Source organism: Saimiri boliviensis, chromosome 14 (assembly GCF_048565385.1).
Source record: "Saimiri boliviensis isolate mSaiBol1 chromosome 14, mSaiBol1.pri, whole genome shotgun sequence".
NCBI classification, from domain to species: Eukaryota; Metazoa; Chordata; class Mammalia; order Primates; family Cebidae; genus Saimiri; species Saimiri boliviensis.
Genome location: NC_133462.1, coordinates 28,163,239 through 28,188,452, shown reverse-complemented (window position 1 = coordinate 28,188,452; position 25,214 = coordinate 28,163,239). Strand labels below are relative to the sequence as shown.

The window sequence follows — 25,214 nt, the reverse complement described above, 5'->3', positions numbered from 1 at the left end:
GGGGAAACAATCCCTAAAAACCAAAGATAAAAATGAGTGAATCTAGATGCATTTCAATTGTGAGGCACACTGATGACTTAACCTCTCAGGACTTCTGATAAATGTAAAACATAGTAGTTTGACTGTAACTGTTTCAGTGAGATACGCAATAAGAGCAAATAAATTTCTTAAAATCTTAAACTTTTTTTGGTATCCTTGTTTTGGTTTCAGGGTAACAATATTAGTATTATTCCTGTTGTATATTGTAAGAGAAAACAGATAAGTAATTAATGTCATTAAGAACCAGAATTTTCTGTACAAAAGAAAAATGTAAATATAAAACCCAAAGCACTAGATATTTTTTTGTTGTTTGTCCTTTTGGTTTTTTTTTGAGGCAGGGTCTTGCTCTGCTACCTAGGCTGGAGTGCAGTAGCATGATCATAGCTCACTGTAGCCCCCAGCAGTCTGTCTACCTCAGCCTCCCAAGTAGCTGAGACTATAGGTACACTATCATGCCTAGCTAATTTTAAATTTGTGTTGTAGATACGGGGTTTCACCATGTTGTCCAGACTGGTCTTGAACTCCTGAGCTCAAGTGATCCTCCCACCTCAGCCTCCCAAAGTGCTAGGATTGCAGGCGTGAGCCAGTGCACCTGGCCAAGACCTGAAGTATTTTAAGTAAAAAGCTTAATTCTGATTCTGCACTGGAAACATGGTAATTGTATAAGGCACTACTTGGGTTGTATCAGAAGGACCCACGGGGCCCCACTGGCACGGATGAGACAAGTGAGAGTGAACAAGAACAAGGAACCCCTGAGTTAGATGTGTTAAAAATCCAAGGGGCTGGCCAGGCAAGGCGGCTCACACCTGTAATCCCAGCACTTTGGGAGGGTGAGACAAGTGGATCATTTGAGGTCAGGAGTTCATGACCAGCCTGGCCAATGTGGAGAAACCCCGTATCTACTAAAAATATAAAAGTTAGCTGGGCAATAGTGATTTGTGCCTGTAATCCCACCTACTTGGGAGGCTGAGGCAGGAGAATTGCTTGAACCTGGGAGGCAGAGGTTGCAGTGAGCCAAGATCGCCCCAGTGCACTCCAGTCTGGGTGACGGATTAAGACCCTATCTCAAAAAAAGAAGAAAAAAACCCCAAAAAACTCAAGGGTTTAAGCTGGTTGTGGTTATGCTTACCTGCCATCCTAGCTGTTCCAGAGCCCGAGGCCATAAGATCGCTTGAGCTCAGGAGTTTGAGTCCAGCTTGGGCAATGTCGCGGGGTCCCCAGCTGAACACAAGCAAAAACCCCCCGCGGTTTCTTTTGGTGCTTAAAGGACAAGAAAGAAATTCAACAATCCCCTTTGGTAGGTGTTAGGGAGCCAGCTCGTTTTGAAAATGGATAGAGGGAAAGCAGCAGGCATGTTTCCTGCATCTTTTCTGTGGGCTTCACGCTCTAGGAAGGAAACCATGGGTGAAGGCAAGGTTCCCTTGCAGGGCAGCACTGGCCCACAGAACTTCCTAGGATGACAGGGATGCTCCACCTGCTGCCCTGCGTGGCACTTGACATAGCATGACTGAGGAAGCCGAGTTTAATTTTGTCTATTTAAATAGCCACAGGTGGCTAATGGGCAGCACAGCTGTTGATATATTTTAGCAAATTATTATGAAATGACAAAACTTAAAGTTTATTGCAGGCACCTAGTGAACTGAGGTGGGGGAGGTCCAGACTATGAGGTCCAGGCAGTGACTTTCCCTGGCTGCTAGGCCCCAAGGAGGGTGTCCTGTGCTTCTGTAGGAATGCATGCTCATCACACCTCAAGGTCTAGTTTATGAGAAATTGGGGGCATGTGGACTTATGCCACAGGGACACTATTCGCAAAACCAACAGTGGGAAACAGGACAAGCATCCTAACTTCTTGAGCATATGATCGTCAGTAAGGGGACCTACGGATTTCAACCAGGTGTGACTCCAACAAAGGTGGTGGAGGGATGATTGTGAAATTGTCAAAGGTGAGATCACGGTGTTGTGGTCATGCTTGTCATGTAGAGATACTGAACCTAAGCTGGGCGCGGTGGCTCAAGCCTGTAATCCCAGCACTTTGGGAGGCCGAGGTGGGTGGATCACGAGGTCAACAGATCGAGACCATCCTGGTCAACGTGGTGAAACCCCGTCTCTACTAAAAATACAAAAAATTAGCTGGGCATGGTGGCGCGTGCCTGTAATCCCAGCTACTCAGGAGGCTGAGGCAGGAGAATTGCCTGAACTCAGGAGGCGGAGGTTGCGGTGAGCTGAGATCGCGCCATTGCACTCCAGCCTGGGTAACAAGAGCGAAACTCCATCTCAAAAAAAAAGAGAGATACTGAACCTTTCAGCACAAGTGCATGTTGCATAGGATTTGCTTCCTGGAAGCTAATGGGGGAGAGTAGGAGAAAGTAGCAGTGTGTGGAAGACACAAAGGTGGTCCCCTGATGGCCATGGACTTGAGTGACAAGGACCTGCAGTTAAGCACGCCATTCTCTACTTCTATGGGTGGATTTGAAATTTTCCTTAATGAAAAGGGAAAATTGGGTTTGGCCCAGGTCCTCTCTCAGGGAGTGTCGTGACTGGATCATCTAGAACAGGAGAAATGGCTGTTTATAAAAGCTGAGGTGGAGGCCACGTGGGAGTAGTTTAAATTCAAGCAGAAAACCTTGAGCAGAGACTGGAATTGCTGTAAGGGAACTGTGGCCTGTCAGCCCACCAGACAGCCTCTTCCACACTCTTATTTTCTGTCATAACAGCACTCGAAGTTACCCTTCTGGAGCTCTCAGGAAGTGTTCACAATAAAGTGGGTGCTGTTCCCATTTTACTGGGGAGGAACCTGAGGCCCTTGGGGGTGAATCAGGCTTTCTGGCTTTGGCCCAACAACTGAGGGCAGCTTCTGCACCATGAACTTCTGGGCCTCCTTCCTGTTCCCTCCCCGCTCAGTACCCAGGGCACATCTGACCACCACTCCAGTACCCTGACTGATGAAAACCGTTCTCCCCTCCCCACTGGTATTGTCCATCCACAGCAGTTGTAGCCCATCTCAAGTGGATAAAGTAGGTGGTTAGCTGGACTTCCACATGACTTTGTGTTGTGAACAGTAGTGCTTAGAGTTGTGATCTAGGGATCCAGCGAACAGTGTGTGAGGGACCTCAACCCTGCCTCTCTCAGGGCTGCTGTGTCTGCTGTGCCCCTACTCCAGTGTTCTTGGGGCTGCTGAGGCTGCTCCCAGTAGGAGCACCCCAAGGGTGTCCCTGATCCCTGAGTAGAAACTTACGCAGGTGTTTGGACTAATAAGTGGGTAAAACACCTTGTGACGTTGAGGCCTGTGGCGCTTACCCAATTGTGTGTTAGTGTAAAACCACCGTGTGTCAAGGCTGTTGGTCCTGACACTTTCAGAGGCCGAGGCAGGTGAATCTCTTGAGCCCAGGAGTTTGAGACCACCCCGGGCCGCATGGTGAGACCTTATTTCTACAAAAAAAAAAAAAAAAATTAACCAGGCGTGGTGGTTGTGTACCTTTAGTCCCAGCTACTTAGGAAGTTGAGGTGAGAAAATTGCTTGAGCTGTGGAAGTCGAGGCTGCAGTGAGCCATGATCATGGCACTGCACTCCAGCCTAGACAACAGAGCAAGATGTCATCTCTTAAAAAATAATCATTAAAAAAAAGCCAGTATGGCAGTTTTATTTGGATTTTAAGTAGTGTGGGGCCGAGGAGGGGCTCTGCCGGTAGTGGCCATTGTGATTCTGGCCCTCTGAGTCCACCTCCTGTTTCTGCCTTGGCTCCTCCTTGGTGAATTTTCCCGTATGTGTCCCACGTTCTCATACTCCCAGGCATCAGATCTTTCACTGGGAGATGGTTCTGAATCCCCGTGTCTACGGCGGGCTTGCTGTGGCCTCCCGCAGTTCTTTTGTGGGATGCATGGTTGGTGGTGACATAGAGGCTGCCTGCCCTGATGGCCAGTGGCTGCGTGGTTGTTTGGGGTCTTGCTATACAAAAGGAACTTGTTGACTGGAGGACCCAGTTCTGTGCTGTTGGGGTCAGAGCAAACCTGCTTTTGCCTGTTAGTATTATAATGGCTCCAGGGGGTTCATGGCTAATAGAATTAGTATTTTTGTTTTTGTTTTCTTGTCTTGCCTCTTTAACAAAACATGTACAGTTCATATGATAGAAAATTCACCAGGTTTAACATTTTAAAGTATGTCGTTTAGTTGCGTTTAACCCATTCATAGTATTGTGCAACCATCACCTGTAATTCTAGAACATTTTCATCACTCCTCAAAAGAAACCCTGTCCCCATTAGCAGTCACCCCCTTTTCCTTAACTCTGCTCTCCACCCTCCCAGCAGCCACTGATTCTACTTTCTGTCTCAGGGTTTGCCTCTTCTGGCATCTCATATAATAAATATGTGACCTTTTTGTCGGACTTTTTTCACTTAGCATGATGTTTTTAAAGTTCAGTCAGATTATATCAGAGCTTCATTCCTTTTTATGGCCAAATAATATTCCATTGTCTAGAGGGACCACATTTTGTTTATCCATTCATCCATTGATGGACATTTGGGTTGTTTCTACTTTTTGGCTATTGTGGATAAAGTCGCTTTTAACATTGACCTGCACGTTTTTGTTTGAATACCTGTATTCCGCTCTTTTGGGTATACCTAGAAGTGGACTTGCTGGACACACAGCAGCATGGTGACGCCGTGGGTCATGTGGGAACTCTGCCCAGGCTCATGTGGGAACTGTGCGTTTAACTTTTTGTGGAACTGCTGGACCATTTTCCACAACACTCTGCTATTTTACTTTCCACCCCACAATATATGAGGGTCCTAATTTCTCCACATCCTCACCAATACTGATGGGCATTTTTGATTGTAGCTATCCTAGCTGGTGGAAAGCAGTTTCTCGTGGCGGTTTTGATTTGCATTTCCCTTATGACTAGTGACACTGAGACAGAGTCTGTTTCACATGCTTGTTGGCGATTTGCCTCTTTTGGAGAAATGTCTGTTCCAGTCCTTTGCCTGTTTTTTAATTGTGTTGCTTGTCTTTTCGTTGCTGAGTTGTAAGGATCCTTCATATGTTCTGGACACTAGACCCTCGTCATAAGTAAAAGACTCTTTGCCAAACACAGTCATGACGTTTTTTTCCTGTGTTTTCTGCTAGGGGTTTTATAGATTTAGCTTTCGATGTTTGAATCTTTCATCCATTTTGAGTTAATTTTCATATATGGGATGAGGCAAAGATTTTGCTTTGTTTTTATTTTTTTCTAGAGACAGTCTCACTATGTTGCTTAGGCTGGTCTCAAACTCTTGGCCTCAAGGATCCTCCCGGCTCAGCCTCCCAAAGTGTTGGGATTATAGGCGTTAGCCACTGTGTGGTTTTAATCATTATCTGTCGACATGAAGACATTTTGGCTTATTTAACCAGGAAGGAGGTTGAGGGGCAGTGGTAGTTGGGGGTTCTGAAAGTACTATTTCACATCTGTTTAACAAATGTGTATCTAGTGCCTTTTCCGTGTAAAGCATTGTTCCTGCATGGGCCCTTGGATGGTAGTGCTAGGCAAATAGGTGTCCCCTGGTATCCTGGGGGTGGAAGCCCACAGAGAGGTGAGTAAATGGCATGTCAAGTGGTGATGAGGCAGGAAAGGGGATAGAGACCCCTGCAGGGGCATGTGTGGAGGGAAGGCATTTTTTGCTTTGCATTCTCAGCTGAGACCTGGGGGAGTGGAGGTGCAAAGGCCCTGAGGCGGGAGTGAGCCAGGATGTCACTGTGGCTCCAGCTGAGAGAACAGGACGGGGGTCAGGGGGTCGGGTTGGATTGGGGGATTGGGCACAGAGGTGGATATGGTCAGAGAGGCTAGCAGGATCTTCTGGCCAGGGCTTTGCTTCTATGTTATTAAGAAGCATGTTTTGCCGGGCGCGGTGGCTCACGCCTGTAATCCCAGCACTTTGGGAGGCCGAGGCGGGTGGATCACGAGGTCGAGAGATCGAGACCATCCTGGTCAACATGGTGAAACTCCGTCTCTACTAAAGGTGCAAAAAATTAGCTGGGCATGGTGGCGTGTGCCTGTAATCCCAGCTACTTAGGAGGCTGAAGCAGGAGAATTGCCTGAACCCAGGAGACGGAGGTTGCGGTGAGCCGAGATCGCGCCATTGCACTCCAGCCTGGGTAACAAGAGCGAAACTCCGTCTCAAAAAAAAAAAAAAAAAAAAAAAAAAAAAGAAGCATGTTTTACCAAAGAAGCACTGATACAGACCCCACTCCCCTACCATGTGTACACTTCATGGCATAGCTCAGCTCAGCTGTTGCCCAGAGGTTGGTATAGGTGTCTGTACCCAGCCCCCTCCCACTCCTGAGGGGAAGAGTTCCATTTGCAAGGTAGATGGTAGAAGAGGGATTTCTGTCCCAGCCCTTACAGCTGTGCAGGAAAGTGCTGCAAGGATGGTTTGTGGGTAGACCCACGGGCTGGGGCTGCCTTGAGAGCAGAAAGTTTGTTTCGTCGTAGAAGTAGGTTTCCCCGCTGGCTGTGATCCTCCCTTTGGCTCTGTGATGCTGCAGGATGCTTGCAGGGAGGAGCTTGAGGAAGGGCGCCTGGGCAGGGCCTCCAGCCCGCAGCGTCACCACGTTGCTGGGTGCCCTGATGAAAATGGCAAGAGATGAATCTTTGGTTCCCTCACTTTCCACTCGACATTTCCTTCCAGGAACTGAGAAGGCTTTTCTGGCCCTTGGAATTTTCTGTGCCAGACCTCCCTTGCCATTTCCAATCTCAGGCCTTAATGGAGCTGGTGATCAGGGCTGCAGCTCGGGCTGGCTCAGCCCGGCCCAGCCCTGAGAGACTGCAGCCCTGGAAGGGTTAAAGCCTTCCATTTTGTGATGTGACGCCCGATGGGCACGTAGCAGATGGCATGGAAATGGCAGGCGTAACCCTTCGTAGGCCGCGTAGGCTTGCGGCCCAGGAGGCATTTGGGAGGGGACAGAGAGCTAAGGCCCTTCTCATAGGAGGGGAGCATGGCCAGCCCTCAGAGTGACGTCCTACAGCTGGGACTCTGGTCCCTGCTTACCTCCCTGCTTACCTGTGGAGGTTTAAGACTGCTCAGATTCCCCTTTACAGGCGGCATCTTTGTTTCTGTGTCATGCGTTCCTTGGGCAGCATCTGTTTCTCTCTCTGGGGCTGCAGGGTTGGGCTTGGGCACAGGCCCTGGCCAACGGTGGCTCAGGTGTGGGGCCACTTCAAGCACAGCCTCAGATGGGGGCAGTGTTGGGCACTGAGCAGTTCTGAGATGTCACACACAGAAACCAAGTCCTGATCTCCAGTGCGAGCTCAGGGAGTTATTGGTAGTTTTGTTTTGTTTTCTTTTGTTTTTGAGACGGAGTTTCTCACTGTCTCCCACGCTGGAGTAGAGTGGCACTATCCCGACTCACTGCAATCTCTGCCTGCCGGGTTCAAGGAATTCTCCTGCCTCAGCTTCCTGGGTAGCTGGGATTACAGGTGCCTGCCACCATGCTGAGTAATTTTTAAAATTTTTTTGTAGAGATGGGGTTTCACCATGTTGCCAGGCTGGTCTTGAAGTCCTGACCTCGAACGATCTGCCGGCCTCAGCCTTGCAAAGTGCTGGAATTACAAGTGTGAGCCACCGCTCTCTGCCTATAGGTAGTTTTAAAGACGCTTATTTGCTACCTGTCTTTCTCCCCATAAACCTGTGATCAGTTTAGGTGTGCTTTTTCCTATTGGTCTGGTACAACTTGGGGGTGAGGACAGGCTTTTATCTCACGTTATGTGGAAGGGCCCTCAAGCTGAGACACAGGGCCCATATACAGCAGCAGCTAGTTGTGATCCTTGTGGGGCTTTTTTGTGGCCTGTGTGTGGACACGGCCGTTCTCTGGTTTGGGGAGTTTTCATGTAATCATCTGTGTCTCTGGAAGATGGCATAATCCCTACACCATCTTCCCTGGTTAGGAACTACGCTTCTCCAGTTTTTTTTCCCCAGATGACACCAGGGAGGGGGGGATGGGATTTGGGGACCTGTCTGTCCTAGGCTTGCCCTGCACAATTTCCATGGCTAGTCAGAGCTGTGGGGCACACTGTGGGAGGGCTATTGGTTATTGGAAGCAGTGATCTATTTTCTAGAGACAACCTGTGCCCAAAACAGCTTTGCTCTACACAGGATGCTGGAGTGAGAGGATACCAGAGCTGCTCTCCACTGTGCAGGCTTAGTGTGAGTTACCTTTAGGAATTTGCAGACCATCTAGATGTTATTTATTTTTAGAAACAGGGTTTTGCTCCATTGTCCAGGCTGGTTTCAAACTCCTGGGCTCATGCTTTGGCCTCCCTAGTAGCTGGGACTACATGCATATGTGCCACCAGGCCTGGAAGGTTTTATTTTAAAATGTTGATGGTTACTTGAGTATATGTAATATACTTGGGCATGTTTCTGTGATGTTCTGCTCTCTACAGGTTTACTTTGTTAAATGTATTACCAAAAAAAATAAATCTACTGGGCTTGGCAGCTCACACCTGTAATCCCAGCACTTTAGGAGGCTGAAGTGGGCAGATCACCTGAGGTTGGGAGTTCGGGACCAGCCTGACCAACATGGAGAAAACCCATCTCTACTAAAAATACAAAATTAGCTGGGTGTGGTGGCGCATGCTACTTGGGAGGCTGAGGCAGGAGAATCGCTTGAGCTGGTGGGGGGGGTGGGGGGCGGAGGTTGTGGTGAGCCAAGATCGTGCCATTGCACTCTAGCCTGGGCAACAAGAGCGAAACTCCATCCAAAAAAAAAAAAAAAAAAAAAAAAATCCAGCTTGGGCAACATGGTTGAAACTCTACAAAAAAATACAGAAATTAGCCAGGTATGGTGGTGTCCACCTGTGATCCCAGGTACTCGGAAGGCTGAGCGGGGAGAATCACTTGGGTGCAGGAGATCAAAGCTACAGTGAGCTGTAGTCACGCCACTGCACTCCATCCTGAGCAAAATAGTGAGACCCTGTCTAAAAAACTTAATTTATTAATTAAAAAAATTATTTCGGAGGCATCATTTATGAGTCCTCTACCTGAAACACATGAGATTGTAAGTGTGTATTTATTTGTAAATGGGAAAGCCAGAGGATACCTTTTCTTTTTACTTCCTTCCTTCATGTATTTATTTATCTTATTATGTTAAAAGTTTGTTTTTTTGTTTTGTTTTGTTTTGTTTTGTTTTGTTTTTTGGAGACAGGTCTTGCTGTGTCGCCCAGGCTGGTGTTGAGCTCCTGGCCTCAGGGATCCTCTTGCCTTGGCCTCCTAAAGGGCTGGGATTACAGGCATGAGTCACTGTACCTGGCCCCTTTAATACTTAATTACCTGCATCTCTGGGTAGTTCTAGACCCCGAGGACTAGAGATGATGGGATGGATGTCCTGGTTGCTGCCTCAGACTCCGCCTACTGTTTGGTGATGGGAATGATGGGAACCAGCTTATAGTCCTGGGTCATTAGCATTTCAGATGAAGCTCTGGGAAGGGACCCTGCCATTCAGCAGTGTAGCTCTGGGCACACCTGGGTTGTCACAGGTGCCCTGTTAGGAGGAGGCAGTAGATGTCCCTCTCCCTCTGCCAGAGCTGAGCATGGCACTTGTAAATAGCTGTCTTCCAGGAAGTGCTGGGTAGGGAACACCTATGGGGGCTATTACCCACCCAGCTCCAGGGCATGCCAGTGCTCAAATTTATGTATTTGGTTGGCCAAGGGGGAGGTACTTACTTGAATTGCACCTGTGCTTATGTGTTTTTGGAGTGTGTCCTGCCTTTTGACAGCTGTCCCCTCCTCTGTCTTTAACGACCTTGTTGAAGATTTCAGGCCTCTTCACTCTCACAGGCTAAGGGGTAGTCAGGATCCCTCCACCACAAGGTGCTGGGGGTTATGGCAGGGGCTTTGTCTTCATCGTGTTCAGCTGAATACGAGTGTGGCTTCTGTACTGGGATGCTTTCTTTCACTAAGCAACCTCAGTCATTGCATTGAAAAGAAAAAAAAAAACACTTAGCTGGGTGTGGTAGTTCATGCCTGTAATCCCAGCACTTTGGGAGGCTGAGGTGGGTGGATCACAAAGTCAGGACCAGCCCGGCCAACATGGTGAAACCCCATCTCTACTGAAAATACAAAAATTAGCCGGGTGTGGTGCCACACACCTGTAATCCCAACTACTCGAGAGGCTGAGGCTGAGAATTGCTTGAACCTGGGAGGCGGAGGTTGCAGTGAGCCAAGATCAAGCCACTGCACTCCAGCCTGGGCGACAGAGTAAGACTCTGTCTCAAAAACTAAAAAATAAAAAAAGAAAGGAAAAAAGATACTAAAAGTTTGTCTCTCAGCTGGGTGCAATGGCTCACGCCTGTAATTCCAGCACTTTGGGAGTCCGAGGTGGGCGGATCATGAGGTCAGGAGATGAAGACTATCCTGCCCAACATGGTGAAACCCTGTCTCTACTAAAAAACAAAACAAAACAAAACAAAAAAATGCTGAGCATGGTGGTTCACGCCTATAGTCCCAGCTACGCATGAAGTTGAGGCAGGGGACTGGCTTGAACCCAGGAAGTGGAGATTGCAGTGAGCCGAGATTGCGCCACTGCACTCCAGCGTGGTGACAGAATGAGACTCTTGTCTCCAAAAAAAAATAAAAAATAACAAGTTTGAATCTCTTTCTTCTACCTTCTCTGGGTATATACATAAAAAAGAACACAAAACCAAAAATAAATAAATAGAACCAAAAGAGTTTGAATCACTTTTGGCTTTATTTACTTTCTTTATTTACTTTTCTTGGAGACTGATTGTCACAGTGCTGTATATTTCTGTCACATCACCATTTCTACTACCATTTCCTCTCTCTTCCATCTCTACAAATCCAGATTCTACCCCTGGGGCCCAGCTCAAATGAAGCATTTCAGCATTCTTCTTCTCTTCCTTTAGACTAGCATACTGGACACCTTTTCCAGTGTTGCTTTGAAACAAAATAGTGATTTGCACACACATCTTCCAGCCCCACTGGGTCTGTGCTCCAGTGATGGTTGGGACCCGAGCTGCTCCTCTGGCTGCCCTCCACCGAGGAGGTGCTCAGGGAGGTCAGTGTCTGGTACAGGGTGAATCTTTGTCATCAGGCGTGGCCAAGTTGAGGAGTCCATCATTGGTTCCTGTCCCACGGGGCCCGGTGGGCTGTGAATTAGGAGGGGCGTCCCAGGTACTGATCAGGCTCCTCGTGCTGCAGAAGTTTCCTTCTGAGTTCACGCATCATCCAGATGCGCAGCAGTCAACAGGTTTCTTGTGCCTTCTCAGAAGCCGATGTTACCATATTTCGGCATGAAGTAGAACCAGCAAGCAAGGTTGCAGTGCCATTGATTTGAGGATGTTATGCTGCTCCAGCTGTGAGAAATTGCGGAGCCAAGGAAGTAGCGTGGGTTGAAGTGAAGTAGGCTGGTGGGAATGCACGTGAGACTCAGCAGGGCTCTGGGCTCCTTCACTTGCTCTGCAGCTTGGTGATTCTGGCCCTTGTGTCTGAAACCCGTACTTTGTGGTTTAATTGAGACAGTAGATCAGTAGCTGTATGGATGCCGATTGCTCTTCAGAACTGTTCGTTTGCTTGAATTAAATGCAGAAGAAAGACTTTTTCTTCTTTTAGAGACAGGGTCTTGCTCTCTGTCATCCAAACTGCAGTCCAATGGTGCGATCATTGCAGCCTTGAACCCCTGGACTCAAGTAGGCCTCCCTTCTTGTCCTTCCAAAGTGCTGGGATTAGGTGTGAGCCATTGCTCCTGGCCAGAAAGATGTTTTCTGAGATAATTGAGCAAGACTCAGTAGTGGGAGGAGGGGACGAAAACTGTGTTTGTGTGTGCATATTAGTGTGAGTATACAGGTGTGTGTTGTGCAAGATTGCTCTGTGTGTGACTAGTGTGCTTTGCAGGGCAGGGAGGTATCTGTCTGCTGACCCACTGCTTCCTTTGTCTGTTGTCTGCTGTCTTTCCTACAGGGTCAGATGCTCTTACTTCATGGGTGCTGTGTGTTCCTCGTTCCCTTCCCAGTCTTCTTGCTGACCTTGGCTTTCCTGGAGCCCACAGCCAGGTGGGTCCAAGGATTCCTTGCTCAGGCACTGAAGGCCTTGCTGTGGCTGTCAGAGGCTGATGGGCAGACTGCCCATCTTGTGGGAAGCCTTTGTAAGAGTGAGTTGGCACTTTCAATAGGACAGAAGAATGTGTTAGTTTCATCCCCTGTTTTTGTAAAGTGGTTGTCTACCTGTTGAACATACTCTTTTAACCAGGCAGAGGCTTAGAGAATCCATGTCAGCCCCCAAGTCCAGCGAGCCCCAGTGTGAGCTGAATGGGACGTAGATCGCCACCAGGCTCAGGGGTGAAGTGACGTGCAGAATTGAAGGACCATGGCAGTGGGTGGCCGTGGGCAGGGCAGGTCCTGGTGTTTTGCTGAACCCCTGGGATAGGGTTGGCCTGTGGAGCTGAAGCCACAGGCAAAATGTACCACATGCAGACCTTTAGCCACCTAGCCACCCACAGTAACTTTGTTTTGGGACCTTGATTCATTCTGTGGAACAGGACATGGTATAGGTTACCTGCCTGTCTAGATCCTGCCCTGGCATGGGACAGTCATGTGTAGGGCAGAGCACTGGCTGGGAGAGGTGATGTGGTAATGCATCCTCAGGGTTTCCCTGGCACAGACGACCTCACTCTCCCTCAGTCCTCAAAGGTGACAGGCAGTCCTGGTCACCTGAGGAGCCCATGCCCTGGGACTTACTGCCACAGGGCATCCCTGGAGCCCCTATTCCTACAGCAGTGAGCCTCAATGGTGTGTTTGGTTCACACCTTGTGCTTGCACTGTGGGTGAAACCTCCTCTCCTCAGTGAGGCCTCTCCTAAGCCCCCAGGCTGGGCTTGTGCCCCTCGGGTTCTTCTCAGCCCTGTGCTTTTCCTTAGGGCTTTGGTGTGATTCTCAGGCATCTGTGCTTAGGGAGTACTTGTTTCTGTAACTGGGTTAAAGTTTTATCCACTGCAGCAATTGAGTTTATAGCACATGATTTCCTTCTAACAGGGACCTATTTATCTTGAGTGTTCTAAGTGTGGGCTTTTAGGACAGTATAAAATTGACTTGTAGCAAGCTGTCTTGTCTGCACATAGCACTTTTTTTTTTTTTTTTTTTTTTTTGAGATGGGAGTTTTTCTCTTGTTGCCCAGGCTGGAGTACAACGGCATGATCTCAGCTCACCGCAACTTCTGCCTTCTGGTTCAAGCAATTCTCCTACCTTAGCCTCTCGAGTACCTGGGATTACAGGCATGTGCCACCATGCCTGGCTAATATTTTTGTATTTTTAGTAGAGATGGGGTTTCTCCATGTTGGTAAGGCTGGTCTCAAACTCCCGACCTTAGGTGATCTGCCCACATCAGCTTCCCAAAGTGCTGGGATTACAGGTGTGAGCCACCGCGCCTGGCCACATAGTACTTTTTGAAACTTAAATTTCCTTCTGATTTGTCAAGAGTTAACCTTGAGTCCTTGCTTTGGATTGTATTTACACATTTGAATCTGTCCACCGTCCCCACCACATACAAGGTCTTGCTCCATTACCCAGGCTGGAGTACAGTGGCACAATCACAGCTCATTGCCGTCTTGGCCTCCTGGACTCAAGCAGTCCTTCCACTTCAGCCTCCTGCATAGCTGGAGGTGTTCACCACCACCACTGGCATTTTTTTTTAAACTTTTACATCAGAACGCTAGGTGCAGTGGCTCACGCCTATAATCCCAGCACTTTGGGAGGCTGAGGTGGCTGGATCACCTGAGCTCAGGAGTTGGAGACCAGCCTGGGCAACATGGCAAAACCCCATCTGTACTAAAAATACAAAAAATTAGCTGGATGTGTTAGCACCCATCTGTGGTTCCAGCTACTCGGGAGCCTGAGGTGGGAAGATCGCTTGAACCTGGAGGTGGAGGTTGCAGTCAGCTGAGATCAAGACATTGCCTCCAGCCTGGGTGACAGAGTGAGACCCTGTGTCAAAAAAAGAAAAAAAAATTTTTTTTGAAAATGAAATCTCTCTTTCTTGCCCAGGCTGATGTTGAATTCCGAGATTCTAGTGATCCTCACTCCTAGGCCTCCCAAAGAGTTGGGATTACAGGTGTAAGCCACTGTGCCAAGTCCCACCCACCTTAGAGTTGTTTTTGAAACCGACTTTTCTCTGTAGTCCATTCTGCTATAAAGCTTGTTTTGGAAAAGCGATTTGTTCCAACATGATTGATGAGTTAGGGGACTGTTGAAGTGTAACACTGTGTCTGGTTTTGTTCAGGAGAAATACTAGGCTAGGGATTGGAAAAGGGGCCCCCAAGGTGGTGGCCTGCCTCAGTAAATAATATAGTGTAATTTACAGCTACGCCCACTCAGGTATGTACAGTTGGCCCTCCATATCCTAGTGTTTTGCGTCTTTGAGTTCTACCAACCGTGGATTGAAAATATTTGGGGTAAGCCAGGCATGGTGGTATGTGCCTGCAATTCTAGCTACTTGGGAGGCTGAGGCAAGAGGATCTCTTGAGCCCAGGAGCTTGAGACCAGCCTGCAACACAGTGGGACCCTGTCTCTTAAAACACATTTTTTTTGGAGGCCAGGCGCAATGGCTCATGCCTGTAATCCTAGCACTTTGGGAGGCCAAGGCAGGTGGATTGCCTGAGCTCAGGAGTTTGAGACCAGCCTGGGCAATACGGTGAAATCCTGTCTGTACTAAAATTTAAAAAATTAGCTGGGTGTGGTGGCGTGCGCCTGTAGTCCCAGTTACATAGGAGGCTGAGGCAGGAGAATTGCTTGAACCTGGGAGGCAGAGGTTGCGGTGAGCCGGGATCGCACCACTGCACTCCAGCCTGAGCTACAGAGCAAGACTCTGTCTCTTAAAAAAAGAAACAATTTTTGGAAGAAAAAAATTAAAAAAAAATACAGCAACATAAAATAATACAAATAAAACTATAACGTAACAGCTACTTATGTAGCATTTACATTTATGGGGTATTATAAGTAATCTCTAGGTGACTTACTAAAGCATATGGAGCAATATACATAGGTTTTATGCTAATACTATACCCTGCCTCCTTTTTTTTTTTTTTTTTTTTTGGGGGGAGACAGAGTCTTGCTCTGTCACCCAGGCTGGAGTGCAGTGGCGAGATCTTGACTCACTGTAACCTCTACCTCCCAGATTCAAGCGATTCTCCTGCCTCAGCCTCCTGAGTAGCTGGGATTACAGGTGAGCCCCACCATGTCTGGCTAATTTTTGTATTTTTAGTAGAGACGGGGTTTCACCATGTTGGTCAGGCTGGTCTCGGACTCCTGACCTTGTGATCCGCCCGCCTCAGCCTCCCAAGTGCTGGGATTACAGGCATGAGCCACTGTGCCCGGCCTTACTATATACCATTTTATATCCTGGATTGAGCACTCCTATCTGTGATACCTCTGCCCACGCATCCAGTATGTACAGCATACCTGCTTTGTGACTGACACTCTTCCAGTGCTGGGGCTACCCCATGGACATTGATTGACAAGGTGTTCTACCTGCTGTCACAGAACCTGTTACCTGGTAAGTGGTTGGGACATTCTGAGGTGTCACACCTTCTGGCTGCAGATTCTTCCCAGGGGCCTCCCAGGGCTTCTTCCAGAGCCCTGGGCAAGGCAAGTCTAGATTCAGTCTTGCCTGGAGACATCTGAGGATGGCTGTTCTATCCTCCTCCTCACATGCATGTAGCTCTCCCTTGAGCCGCACCTGTGCCTGTCACTTCAGGTGAAAACAATTCAAACATGATTAACAAAAGGCCCTTTGGAGCATACTTTGGAAGGCTCGTCAGCATGGCGACCTAGACGGAGGCATGGTGGCCTGAAATCAGACCTAGCCTGGACTTTCAGCCTGTACCTTGTGGGGTGACACATGCCTGTCTCCAACTCATGGAAGCTCTCAGTGAGAGGCACTTGGCCCCAGCTAGTGTGCACCTCTCCACTGCTCGTCTCATCCTAGGACCACTGCAGGGAGATGATCTCTCAGTCTGGGGTCTTTGAAGGCACAGGGAGCTCCTAGCCAGATGGCTGGGCCAGGGTCCATCCTGATAACATGCGAGAGAGAAGATGCTTGTATCTCTGATGTATCTTTACTTTTCAGACTACCAAGGGTTAAGAACCCAGCTTCAGTCCCTGAGTAGTAGATGTCTGTTCTCCTTTTGAGAAAGCCTATAGTTCAGGTCTCACCACGGCCTTCCCTTCTTTGGCCTGAGACCCTCCCTGCTCAGCAGCTTGGTGCATGCTGTTCCTCTGCGTGGAATGTGTCACCTGATTCCTTTTCCTGCCCTGGCCTCAGTCTGGGAGATGCCATCTTGTTCCCCATGTCTTGGAGTTTTTTTTTTTTTTTTTTTTTTTTTTTTGAGACGGAGTTTCGCTCTTGTTACCCAGGCTGGAGTGCAATGGCGCGATCTCGGCTCACCGCAACCTCCGCCTCCTGGGTTCGGGCAATTCTCCTGCCTCAGCCTCCTGAGTAGCTGGGATTACAGGCACGAGCCACCATGCCCAGCTGATTTTTTGTATTTTTAGTAGAGACAGGGTTTCACTATGTTGACCAGGATGGTCTCGATCGCTCGACCTCGTGATCCACCCGCCTCGGCCTCCCAAAGTGCTGGGATTACAGGCTTGAGCCACCGCGCCCGGCGTCTTGGAGTTTTTAATGAAAACACTTTACTTGTTTGATGCTCTTTGCCCTGTAGGGCAACTGTGGGAATCACATGCTTCATGAGGCTAATTTACAGAAACGTAGGCGTAACTCAGCAGTGCATACCAAGCCCATACTTTGTGCTCTACACTGAAAATGAACATGAATGGGGAAAAGAAGTTTCTGCCATTGAAGAGCTTAACATCAAGTTAGAGGGAGAGATGAAGCTCCTGAGTGGCGTAGAGATTGTTGCCAGGGCCCTCATCAGAGTCCTGGTAAGGTATGCTGTGGTTTGGTGGTCACTGTGGTAGCCACTCAGGGAGGCTTGTGGCCCATAGATAAGGCAGGCTGTGGGAATGAACTGCTTAGAATTTGAGTCTCTAGCGTGTGGCATAGAAGGTAGATGATTTTAACTGCATGGACATCTTCAATAAACGCTGTGGAAGAAGGGGCAGTGATGTCCTCTCGGCCCACTGAAGCTTCTGTGTCCATCTTGTGTCCTTGGTCCTGTGTGCTGGTGTGTTGTAGGAGCTGGCCTCTTGCCTCCACCCTCTTTCTCTCCAGAGCTTCTCACCCTGGGAGCCTCCTTCCTCCTCGTCTGGATGTAATACTGTCTTTCTTTGTTAGTTTCTTTGCTTTTCCTTTTTTTTTTTTTTTCCCTGAGACAGTTTTGCTCCTTTCGCCCAAGGTAGAGTACAATGATGTGATCTTGGCTCACTGCAACCTCTGCCTCCTGGGTTCAAGCAATTTTCCTGCCTCAGCCTCCCGAGTAGCTGGAATTACAGGCATGTGCCACTATGCCCATTTAATTTCTGTATTAGCCAGGCTGATCTCGAATTCCTGACCTCAGGTGAGCCACCACGCCCGGCCTTTGTTAGTTTCTATTTTTCCTTTTTTGTTTAAGAAACAAGGTCTCATGCCGGGCGCGGTGGCTCAAGCCTGTAATCCCAGCACTTTGGGAGGCCGAGGTGGGTGGATCACGAGGTCGAGAGATCGAGATCATCCTGGTCAACATGGTGAAACCGCGTCTCTACTAAAAATACAAAAAAGTAGCTGGGCATGGTGGTGCATGCCTGTAATCCCAGCTACTTAGGAGGCTGAGGCAGGAGAATTGCCTGAACCCAGGAGGCGGAGGTTGCGGTGAGCCGAGATCACGCCATTGCACTCCAGCCTGGGTAACAAGAGCGAAACTCCGTCTCAAAAAAAAAAAAAAAAAGAAACAAGGTCTCACTATGTTGTCCAGGCTGGCCAGATACTCCTGGGCTCAAGTGATGCCTGTGCCTTGATCTCCTGAGCAGCTGAGACTATAGGCATGTGCCACTATGCCCGGCTTCAGACTTGTGTTTTTGATTCTCATCTTTAGCAGGTGGGGCTGTTCTTATCTAGTTTTCTTTTTTAATCCTTGCTTTGAGTACAGGACTGATTCATAGTCACTGCTAAAAGAAGGAATTCAAGCAATACAGAAATGTTTACTATATAGTAAGTGAAAGTTTCTTAATCTACTCTTCAGAGATGACTACTACTGATTTTGGTCCAGTTCCTTTCAGTTTTGGTTTTAGTAAAGTTGTTTTCAGTTTTTTCCCCCATAGATGATAACACCTTTTTTTTTTTTTTTTTTTTTTTAAACCATGCAAATGGTACTATACTATTCCGCAACTTTTCTCCGACAAGTTATTTCCATCTTTCTTCACATAGCCTTGTCTGTGAAGGGATGGGGAAACTGAGGCCCAGAGATTGATTGACAGACCTCTCTCCTGGCCAACCAGCATGTTTGTGAAGTCTCTGCTCCCTGCTGTGTCTAGTTGTAGAAGCTCACTGCTGGGAACACCTTTCTGTCTCCCAAGTTAAGTTGTATCTCTCATACTTGGCCTTAACAAAGTTTGACGTTGAGAAGTTCAGAGCTGCTGTTTCTGCTGTGGCTTCCTTCCGGAAGGAGTCCCAGTCACTGTTACTCAGAGATGTGCGTCAGGAAGTGGCTCGGGCCACGGTTCTGAGCAGATGGAGGTGTCTGTTCTGCCTGGGAAGATGTATGTTTGTCAGGCAGGCACTGCCAATGCAAAACTTGGCCTACCCAGTCTCTCCCTGACCCCCTCCGCAGGTAGTTCTGGGTCACAGTGAGGTACCCTGGTTTGACTCTTTAAGAATCAGGGGAGCCACTGAAGGGGTGCAGATCCAGGATGTGACTTTGGGAGCTTTCTCGGGCTTTGCTGTGCGGAGGAGAGTGGACAGGGCTTTTGGGTCCAGAGGCCCATCTGTGCCGTGCATCTATTTGTGTGAAGGGCAGGGCCAGGAGGGCACTCCGGAGGTGGGCACCCAGACGCAGGCTTGTTGCAGCCGCATGCCTGCTGTGTCTTGAGTGTTGGGTGCAGCCCACAGCTAGCGAGGCTGGCACCTGGACCCCATCGGTGTTGTCTGACTCAGCACTGGTTGCTTCATGGACCCTCTTCCTTCCTGACAGGAAGAGGTTCCCCAAGGTGCCCTGGGCCTCCTGAGGACAGTGGCTGCCCCCAGGTACAGGGCTCTGCTCCTCAGAATCTCTGTGGGGCTCATCAGTTCCTCGCACTCTCAGCACATCCGAACTGTAGTACAACCTTCCTTCCTCAGATCTGCTCTTCCCCATCTCAGAAAAGCCAGCCCCACCAATCCAGTGGCTCAAGCAAAAACAAGCAAAACAAAGCAACCCCCTCTGGAGTGCCCCTGTCTCCCCTCTGCTCTGTCCCTTCCCCAGTGTAGCTGCACCATAGGAACTGCTCCCCTGCCCTGCGGTCTTCCAGCCAGGTGATCTTTAGAGCAAGCCGATTCCTCCCCTCTAGCCTGGGCCTGTGCCTCCGCCAGCACCAGGCTCCGCTCAGGGCATGTCTGCTTCAGGGCCGGCTTCCAGTGCCGCCCAGACCCTGTCCCTCTGTGTGCTCTGACTGCCCCGTGCTCTGCCTCGTGTCCCCATCGTGCCGTCACAGCACCCTCTGCCATTTCACTCCTTTCCCAGCATGGGGGCGGATGGTGTTCCTTCCATCTTGTTCACCACTTAGTCTGCAGCCCACGGTGGAGGCTCAGTGAGCTGCTGTTGGTTGAGGAGGCAGGAAGAAACCTTAAATCCGCTGTTCAGAGTATCAGCCCTGCCTCTCCTGCCAGTGCTTTAACCCACTTACTGCAAAGCCTCACTTTCTTCCTGTCTGAAATAAGTGTTACTACACATATGTGAGTGCCGGGTGCTGTAGATGGCATTTTATGGTAGAATAATATTAGCAGTGTGACCTCAAGGATTTGACTTTATGATTTGTGTGTCTGTGCTTAATTTCTTTTTTAATTATCAAGAGATGCTTACTGGCCTGATGCGCCAGAAGTGTGCTGGTGCCTTCTGTTTGTCCCCTGAGTCTTCTTTAAGAGTTCTGGTTCTTGCCACAGCATCATTCAGCCTTTTGGAATTGTTCTAGAACATGTTTTTTGCCTGAGGGTCTGAGGCCAGTTGGATGGTGGTGTTTTATGAAAATAAAGCAGCATTTATATCTTTCCTAAAGCCCATGGAGATGCTCCTGGTCAGAGCTGTGCTGTGCCTGTATGGGGTCTCCAGTTTGGCTGGAACCTGCCGTTTTTGGCTTCTAGTTGAGGAAGAGCTGGGCTGCGCCCTGACCACCTGGCAGCCCAGTGTGTGGACGACGTGTCAGAGGAGCCTGATGCCCACTGAGCCTTGCTGGTGCTGCTCATCTGTGCTGGCCTGCAGCCCAGCCTGGGTGTTTGGAGAGAGTAAGGAGGAGGGTAAGGCTGACTTACAACTTTGTGTCTCAGGCAGCCCTGGCAGCCTCAGTGCTCTCCTCTTTCAAATGGGCGCACTGTTGCTGGGATCCTTCTCTGCCTGCAAGCAGCCCGCAGAGGATCTCGGCCTCCAGGAAGGGGGCTGCTTTCCGGGCACCGTTAGCTCCATACAGCCCTGACCTGGAACTTCCACCATTGGAGCTGCCTTCTCCTCACTCTCCTCTCTCACTGGGAATTTTGAAATGAATCCTCATTTGCCAGTCAGGGCAACCTAGCCTCTTTTAGGAAATGTTCTGTTGCACCCCCACACTGCTCTGCGGGAGTCGTCTGTCGCACTTTCTTCTTCCTGACAACTTTGTTCCTGGGTTTGTGCTGGCTGTGCAGTGGCCACCAGCCCTGATGTGCTGGGGGCACTGGTTCCGCCTGCCTTGAGGAGGGAGGAGCCACTTTTACCGGCACCTGCCCTCTCCAGGAGCAAGAATCCTGTGGTGGCCGAGGATTGGCCAGTTACCGGCCCTGCATTGGTTTTGGCAGTGGAGAAGGTTCTCGCCGAGGGAGCCCCCTGCGCTCACAGGGCTGGTCCCGCCCCCTCCAGCTGTGCTTGTCCTTCCTGGAGTGGGGGAGGGGTGCCACAGGGCTCCGCCCCACAGCGGGCCGCCTCTGGGAGGCACAGGCACAGGGCAGGGGGGCATGGTGAGGCCTGCCATCAGTGCTGGGCCTGGGGTTGGCAGAGTTCCAGGCCTTAGGCTTCATAGTGAGCTGCTGTGCACCCTGAGTACACTCTGCTCAGTGTACACTTGGCCCTCTGCTGAGGACTCAGAACCACTATCACAATGGGGGGCCCAAGAGGAGAGTTCTCTGGAACTGGAGGGAGCAGCCCTCCTGGGCATTTGAGGCCCTGCTCCGCCCTGCATCTCTCAGAACCTCTGGGCGGCCTCTGGTCCTGTAACAGTGACAGCAAAGCGAGGCCACATGGGCACGTACCCCTCATCTGGCTGTCAGTTCCACCTTGTCCTTGTGGGCCAGAGAGCCACAGGAACTCATGCGGTGTCTTGGGGTTGGACGGGCTTCCTGAAACTGAGCCCAGGGTTTACAGGGCCGGAGGCTGTGCTGGAAGGGCCCTGCCTGGCTGGAACAGGGGCAGAGTGGGAAGCTTGGGGGTTTCTTTGAGTCACAGGGAAGGGTGCTGTGTCCTGGAGGTGGAGGTACATTCTCCCTGTCCACCTGGGGACCTGATCTCCAACAGGTATCAGGCCAGATTGGAAGCTTCACCTGTAGGGACAGAATTGCCCCGACTCCAGTGGGGGGCCCTACTTGTCCAAGATCTTGTCTCCCCTCGTCTGTCTCCTAGACAGGCTCCCCCCGCCCTGGGCCTGGGAGTGCATATACCTGCTGTTTAAGGCATTGCTGAAGGAGAAATGTCCCACCCCTCCCCACAGTGAGGGAAGTGAAAGGAGAGGAGGGGACCCACACTCTGATGGCAGTGACTTATATCTGCAGTCTCATGGGAGGCAGGACAGATTGTTAGTAAGTGAGCTGGTCAGATGGTGCTTTTGGGCAAGGCACCTCAGATGAAGGAAGGACAGAGACCATAGAACTTCAGGACTGAGAGGGACACCGTAGCATTCCTCACCTCCCCCTGGAGCAGTGAGGCCACTACTTCCATGTTCGACCTCCACCTGGGCTCCATTCCATGGAGGAGCTGAGGGGCAGCTGAGCAGGAGTTGGGCAGGGGTGGACAGGCCAGCTGGGGGCAGCAGGGACTGCACAGTTGGTGTGGGGTGGGTGGTAGGTGCCAGCTGGGATGCCAGAGGGGCTGGGGTCAGGTGGAGGCAAGTCTGAAAGCCTGTGCCCTTGAGATTTTGGATCTCTCCACCTCAGCCTGGTCATGTGGGGGTCAGCCATGGCACCTGGTAGTGGTAAGAGAGATGAGGTGTAGGGAGCACAGAGCTGCTCTGGGCCTGTGTGAAGAAGCATACCAGGGGTTTCCTGGCCTTGAGGAGACCCTTGTTTCAAGCCTGTGCCTGGGTGCCCTGGCTGGACCACACCAGTGCGACACACGTGTGGACGGCTTGCTCTGGCTCCAGGAGCGCGAAGCAGCTGTCACTTTCTTTCCTTTCAGTCTGATTGCATGAGGGGCACATTTGGGCAGGACCTTGTGCTATTATTGCTGATTTGTGAAATTGGCTCTTGAGGCTGCAGTTTAGCTCCAGAGCGTGTCCCATGGATGGTGACAGGACCCCTGCATTGCCTTGTGCTGACCCTGGCCTCCAGGCTGGGTCTGCCTGGCTCTACCCAGGACAGGCCTCCCCGGGGTGTTTGCAGGTGAGGAAACTGAGGCTCTGGCAAGATGAGTGCCCCCACCTGTGAGGACACAGAGCCAGAGGGCTTCAGCATAGAGCATGTCACAGGTGTGAATCAGGGTTCTCTCTGGGGCCCAAGTGGGCACCAACTGTCCTGTGAAAAACTGTGATACTTCGGGAATTCCACTACAGCTCAGCTACTAAATTTCTTTTGTCCCCTGGTAAACACTGAGATGCTTTTTTAAGAAACCAACTTTGCCTCTCTCAATTCCTGTGCCCTGCCCTGTTGGGATGTTGAGGCCAGGGACTAGAGCGGCCCCTTTAAGACTGCCTGTGTCCCAGACCCTGCTGTGGAATGCCAGCCGCCTCCCTGCAGACAGACATCGCTGTGCTGTCGTCCTGTCTCCGTGAGGGTTAACAACACTTCAGCTTGTTGTCTGGAACCGGTTCAGACTGGTTTTCTGGAAAGTGCTTTGTCTCTCCGACTGAATCCTGGGAAGGGTCATGTGGAGCCCAGTGATGTCATGGGATCAAAAACTGACTCAGCTGTTTTTTTCTTCTTTTTCTTTCTTCTTTAAATCAAGATATGTATATGCTGCAGGTACAGGCTGGTGGCAGGTTGACGTGCCAGGCCTCACCTTACTCAAAGTGTACCTTGCCGGCAACCAAAGGGTTAAATGAGACCCACCCCAGTCCCCACCCTCCAGAGGTGAGCAGGGAGTAAGGAAACCTCCCTTCACTGAAGGGGAGAAGTAGGGGTTAACTTGAGTCACTACAGTGTGACTAGTCCCAGGCCTGACCCTGCTCCTGGGACAGTACAGTCACCACCCTCTTGGATTCCAGGCATGGCAGGTGCTCAAAATCCCAAAGGCAGGTAGTTCAGCTCTAGAACAGCTTTTCCTCTGTTTGCTGTTGAGCCTGGAGTGCAGAGTTCCTTTCCTTGCTGATGAGCAGCCGCCTTCCACTGCTCCTGTTCAGCTCTCTGCTGCCTGTGGCCCTCATCAGGGCGGGGTGTAGCTGGGCTCCACCAATGCTCAGTGACACCATGGAGGCTGGGGACACCCCAGTCCTTCCTAGCTTTCCTCAAGGGAGTGATGAAATGTCCTGGGGATGCTTTTCTGGGCCCTGTGTGTGTTGTACATTCTTCTGCCATCCTCCCATAGGGAGGAAAACACTCAAATACTGAGAAGTTTCTAAGAAGGTGACACCTTCATTGTACCCAGTTTAAATGTTGTGTCTTCTCCCTCCCAAGTTCAGAATGACCGAAGAAACATGCCGAACACGGAGTCAGAAACGAGCGCTTGAACGGGACCCAGCAGAGGACGATGTGGAAAGCAAGAAAATAAAAATGGAGAGAGGATTGTTGGCTTCAGATTTAAACACTGACGGAGACATGAGGGTGACGCCTGAGCCGGGAGCGGGTCCAGTCCAAGGATCGCTGAGGGCAGCAGAGACCACAGCCGTGGCCGTGGGCAGAGGCGAAGGGTTGGTGGGCGATGGGCCCGTGGACATGCGCACCTCACACAGGTGAGTGGGAGGAGCCAGCAGGAGGGGCTGGAACCTGCAGATGGACCCAGTGTGCCCAGGTTGGAGTCAGCCACACTCCAGGCCTGTTGGTAGCAGCTTGGTGAGGTCGTGGAGATTGCTGTAGGCTCAGCCCCGGGGATCATCCCCGCTGGCAGCTGTGCTGTTGTGGCCATTCTAGGGTCCCAGGTCCCAACTGGCAGTGGCACAGGGTGTGGGTCTCATGGGGAGGAGCAGGCACCTTTATCAGCTCCTCTGCCATCAGCAGGCGTTTACCACCCATGTGAACTCGGTGCTTTGGTTTGTAGGGACATGAGTTTTTCATTTTGTCATCTTCCCTGCTTTTCAGATCTAGGGGTCAGAAGGCCAGGAATGCTACACCTACCTTGGTCACTTGCCTAGGAATAGAGTTGGGAACCCAGCCTAGGACACCCTTCATGGAGCAGGAATGGGGAGCTCACTCAACTCTATGTTCACTTGGTTCTAGTCTTCAGCTTGCCCTGTTGGTTTCTCTTTAGTTAACACTGATTACTTTAGGAGTGACTTTCCTTATATTCAGCTTTTGTGAGTCTCTTAAGGCAAAAGCTTGAAATAAAAATAAGACCCAATCTACCCCCCATTTCTTGACTACACATCTTCTTTTCTCTATGTAAAGAGAAATTCAGACCCAGCACCTGCTCTCCTGTCGTTCCTCCCATTGGAGCTCTCCAGAATGTTCACACGCAGACACCCACTGAGGGCTGTGGTGTGGCCACAGCTTACCGGCTGGCCCTGTGACAAACTCCTCTGTGGGCCATTGCTCTCTCCTGTCACCGCCCACCAGAGTATTCTCCCTGTGAAGGACTTGTGTCTCCACGCCAGTTTGTAAAGGACAGCTGGTGGCTCCTCATCTTGCTGTTTCAACTAACCCCACAGGGTGACCCCAGCCTGCAGTTTTATGTGAAATCCATTTTTGG

The 25,214-nt window shown here is 50.2% G+C and overlaps 1 protein-coding gene across 15 annotated transcripts in view; it reads left to right on the top strand.

The window, feature by feature from the left end:
- GATAD2A (GATA zinc finger domain containing 2A) overlaps nucleotides 1-25,214 on the top strand; it is a 125,653-nt gene that overhangs the window by 59,288 nt on the left and 41,151 nt on the right. For 10 of the 15 annotated variants that reach the window (XM_039465437.2, XM_003942310.3, XM_010330175.3 and 7 more), the window contains one exon: nucleotides 23,987-24,261. In XM_039465437.2, coding sequence (XP_039321371.1) covers nucleotides 23,993-24,261 — 269 coding nt within the window. In that variant the 5' untranslated portion in view covers nucleotides 23,987-23,992. The remainder of the gene's footprint in view (nucleotides 1-23,986; nucleotides 24,262-25,214) is intronic. The other 5 variants (XM_039465439.2, XM_010330177.3, XM_010330176.3 and 2 more) reach the window with 1 other exon arrangement.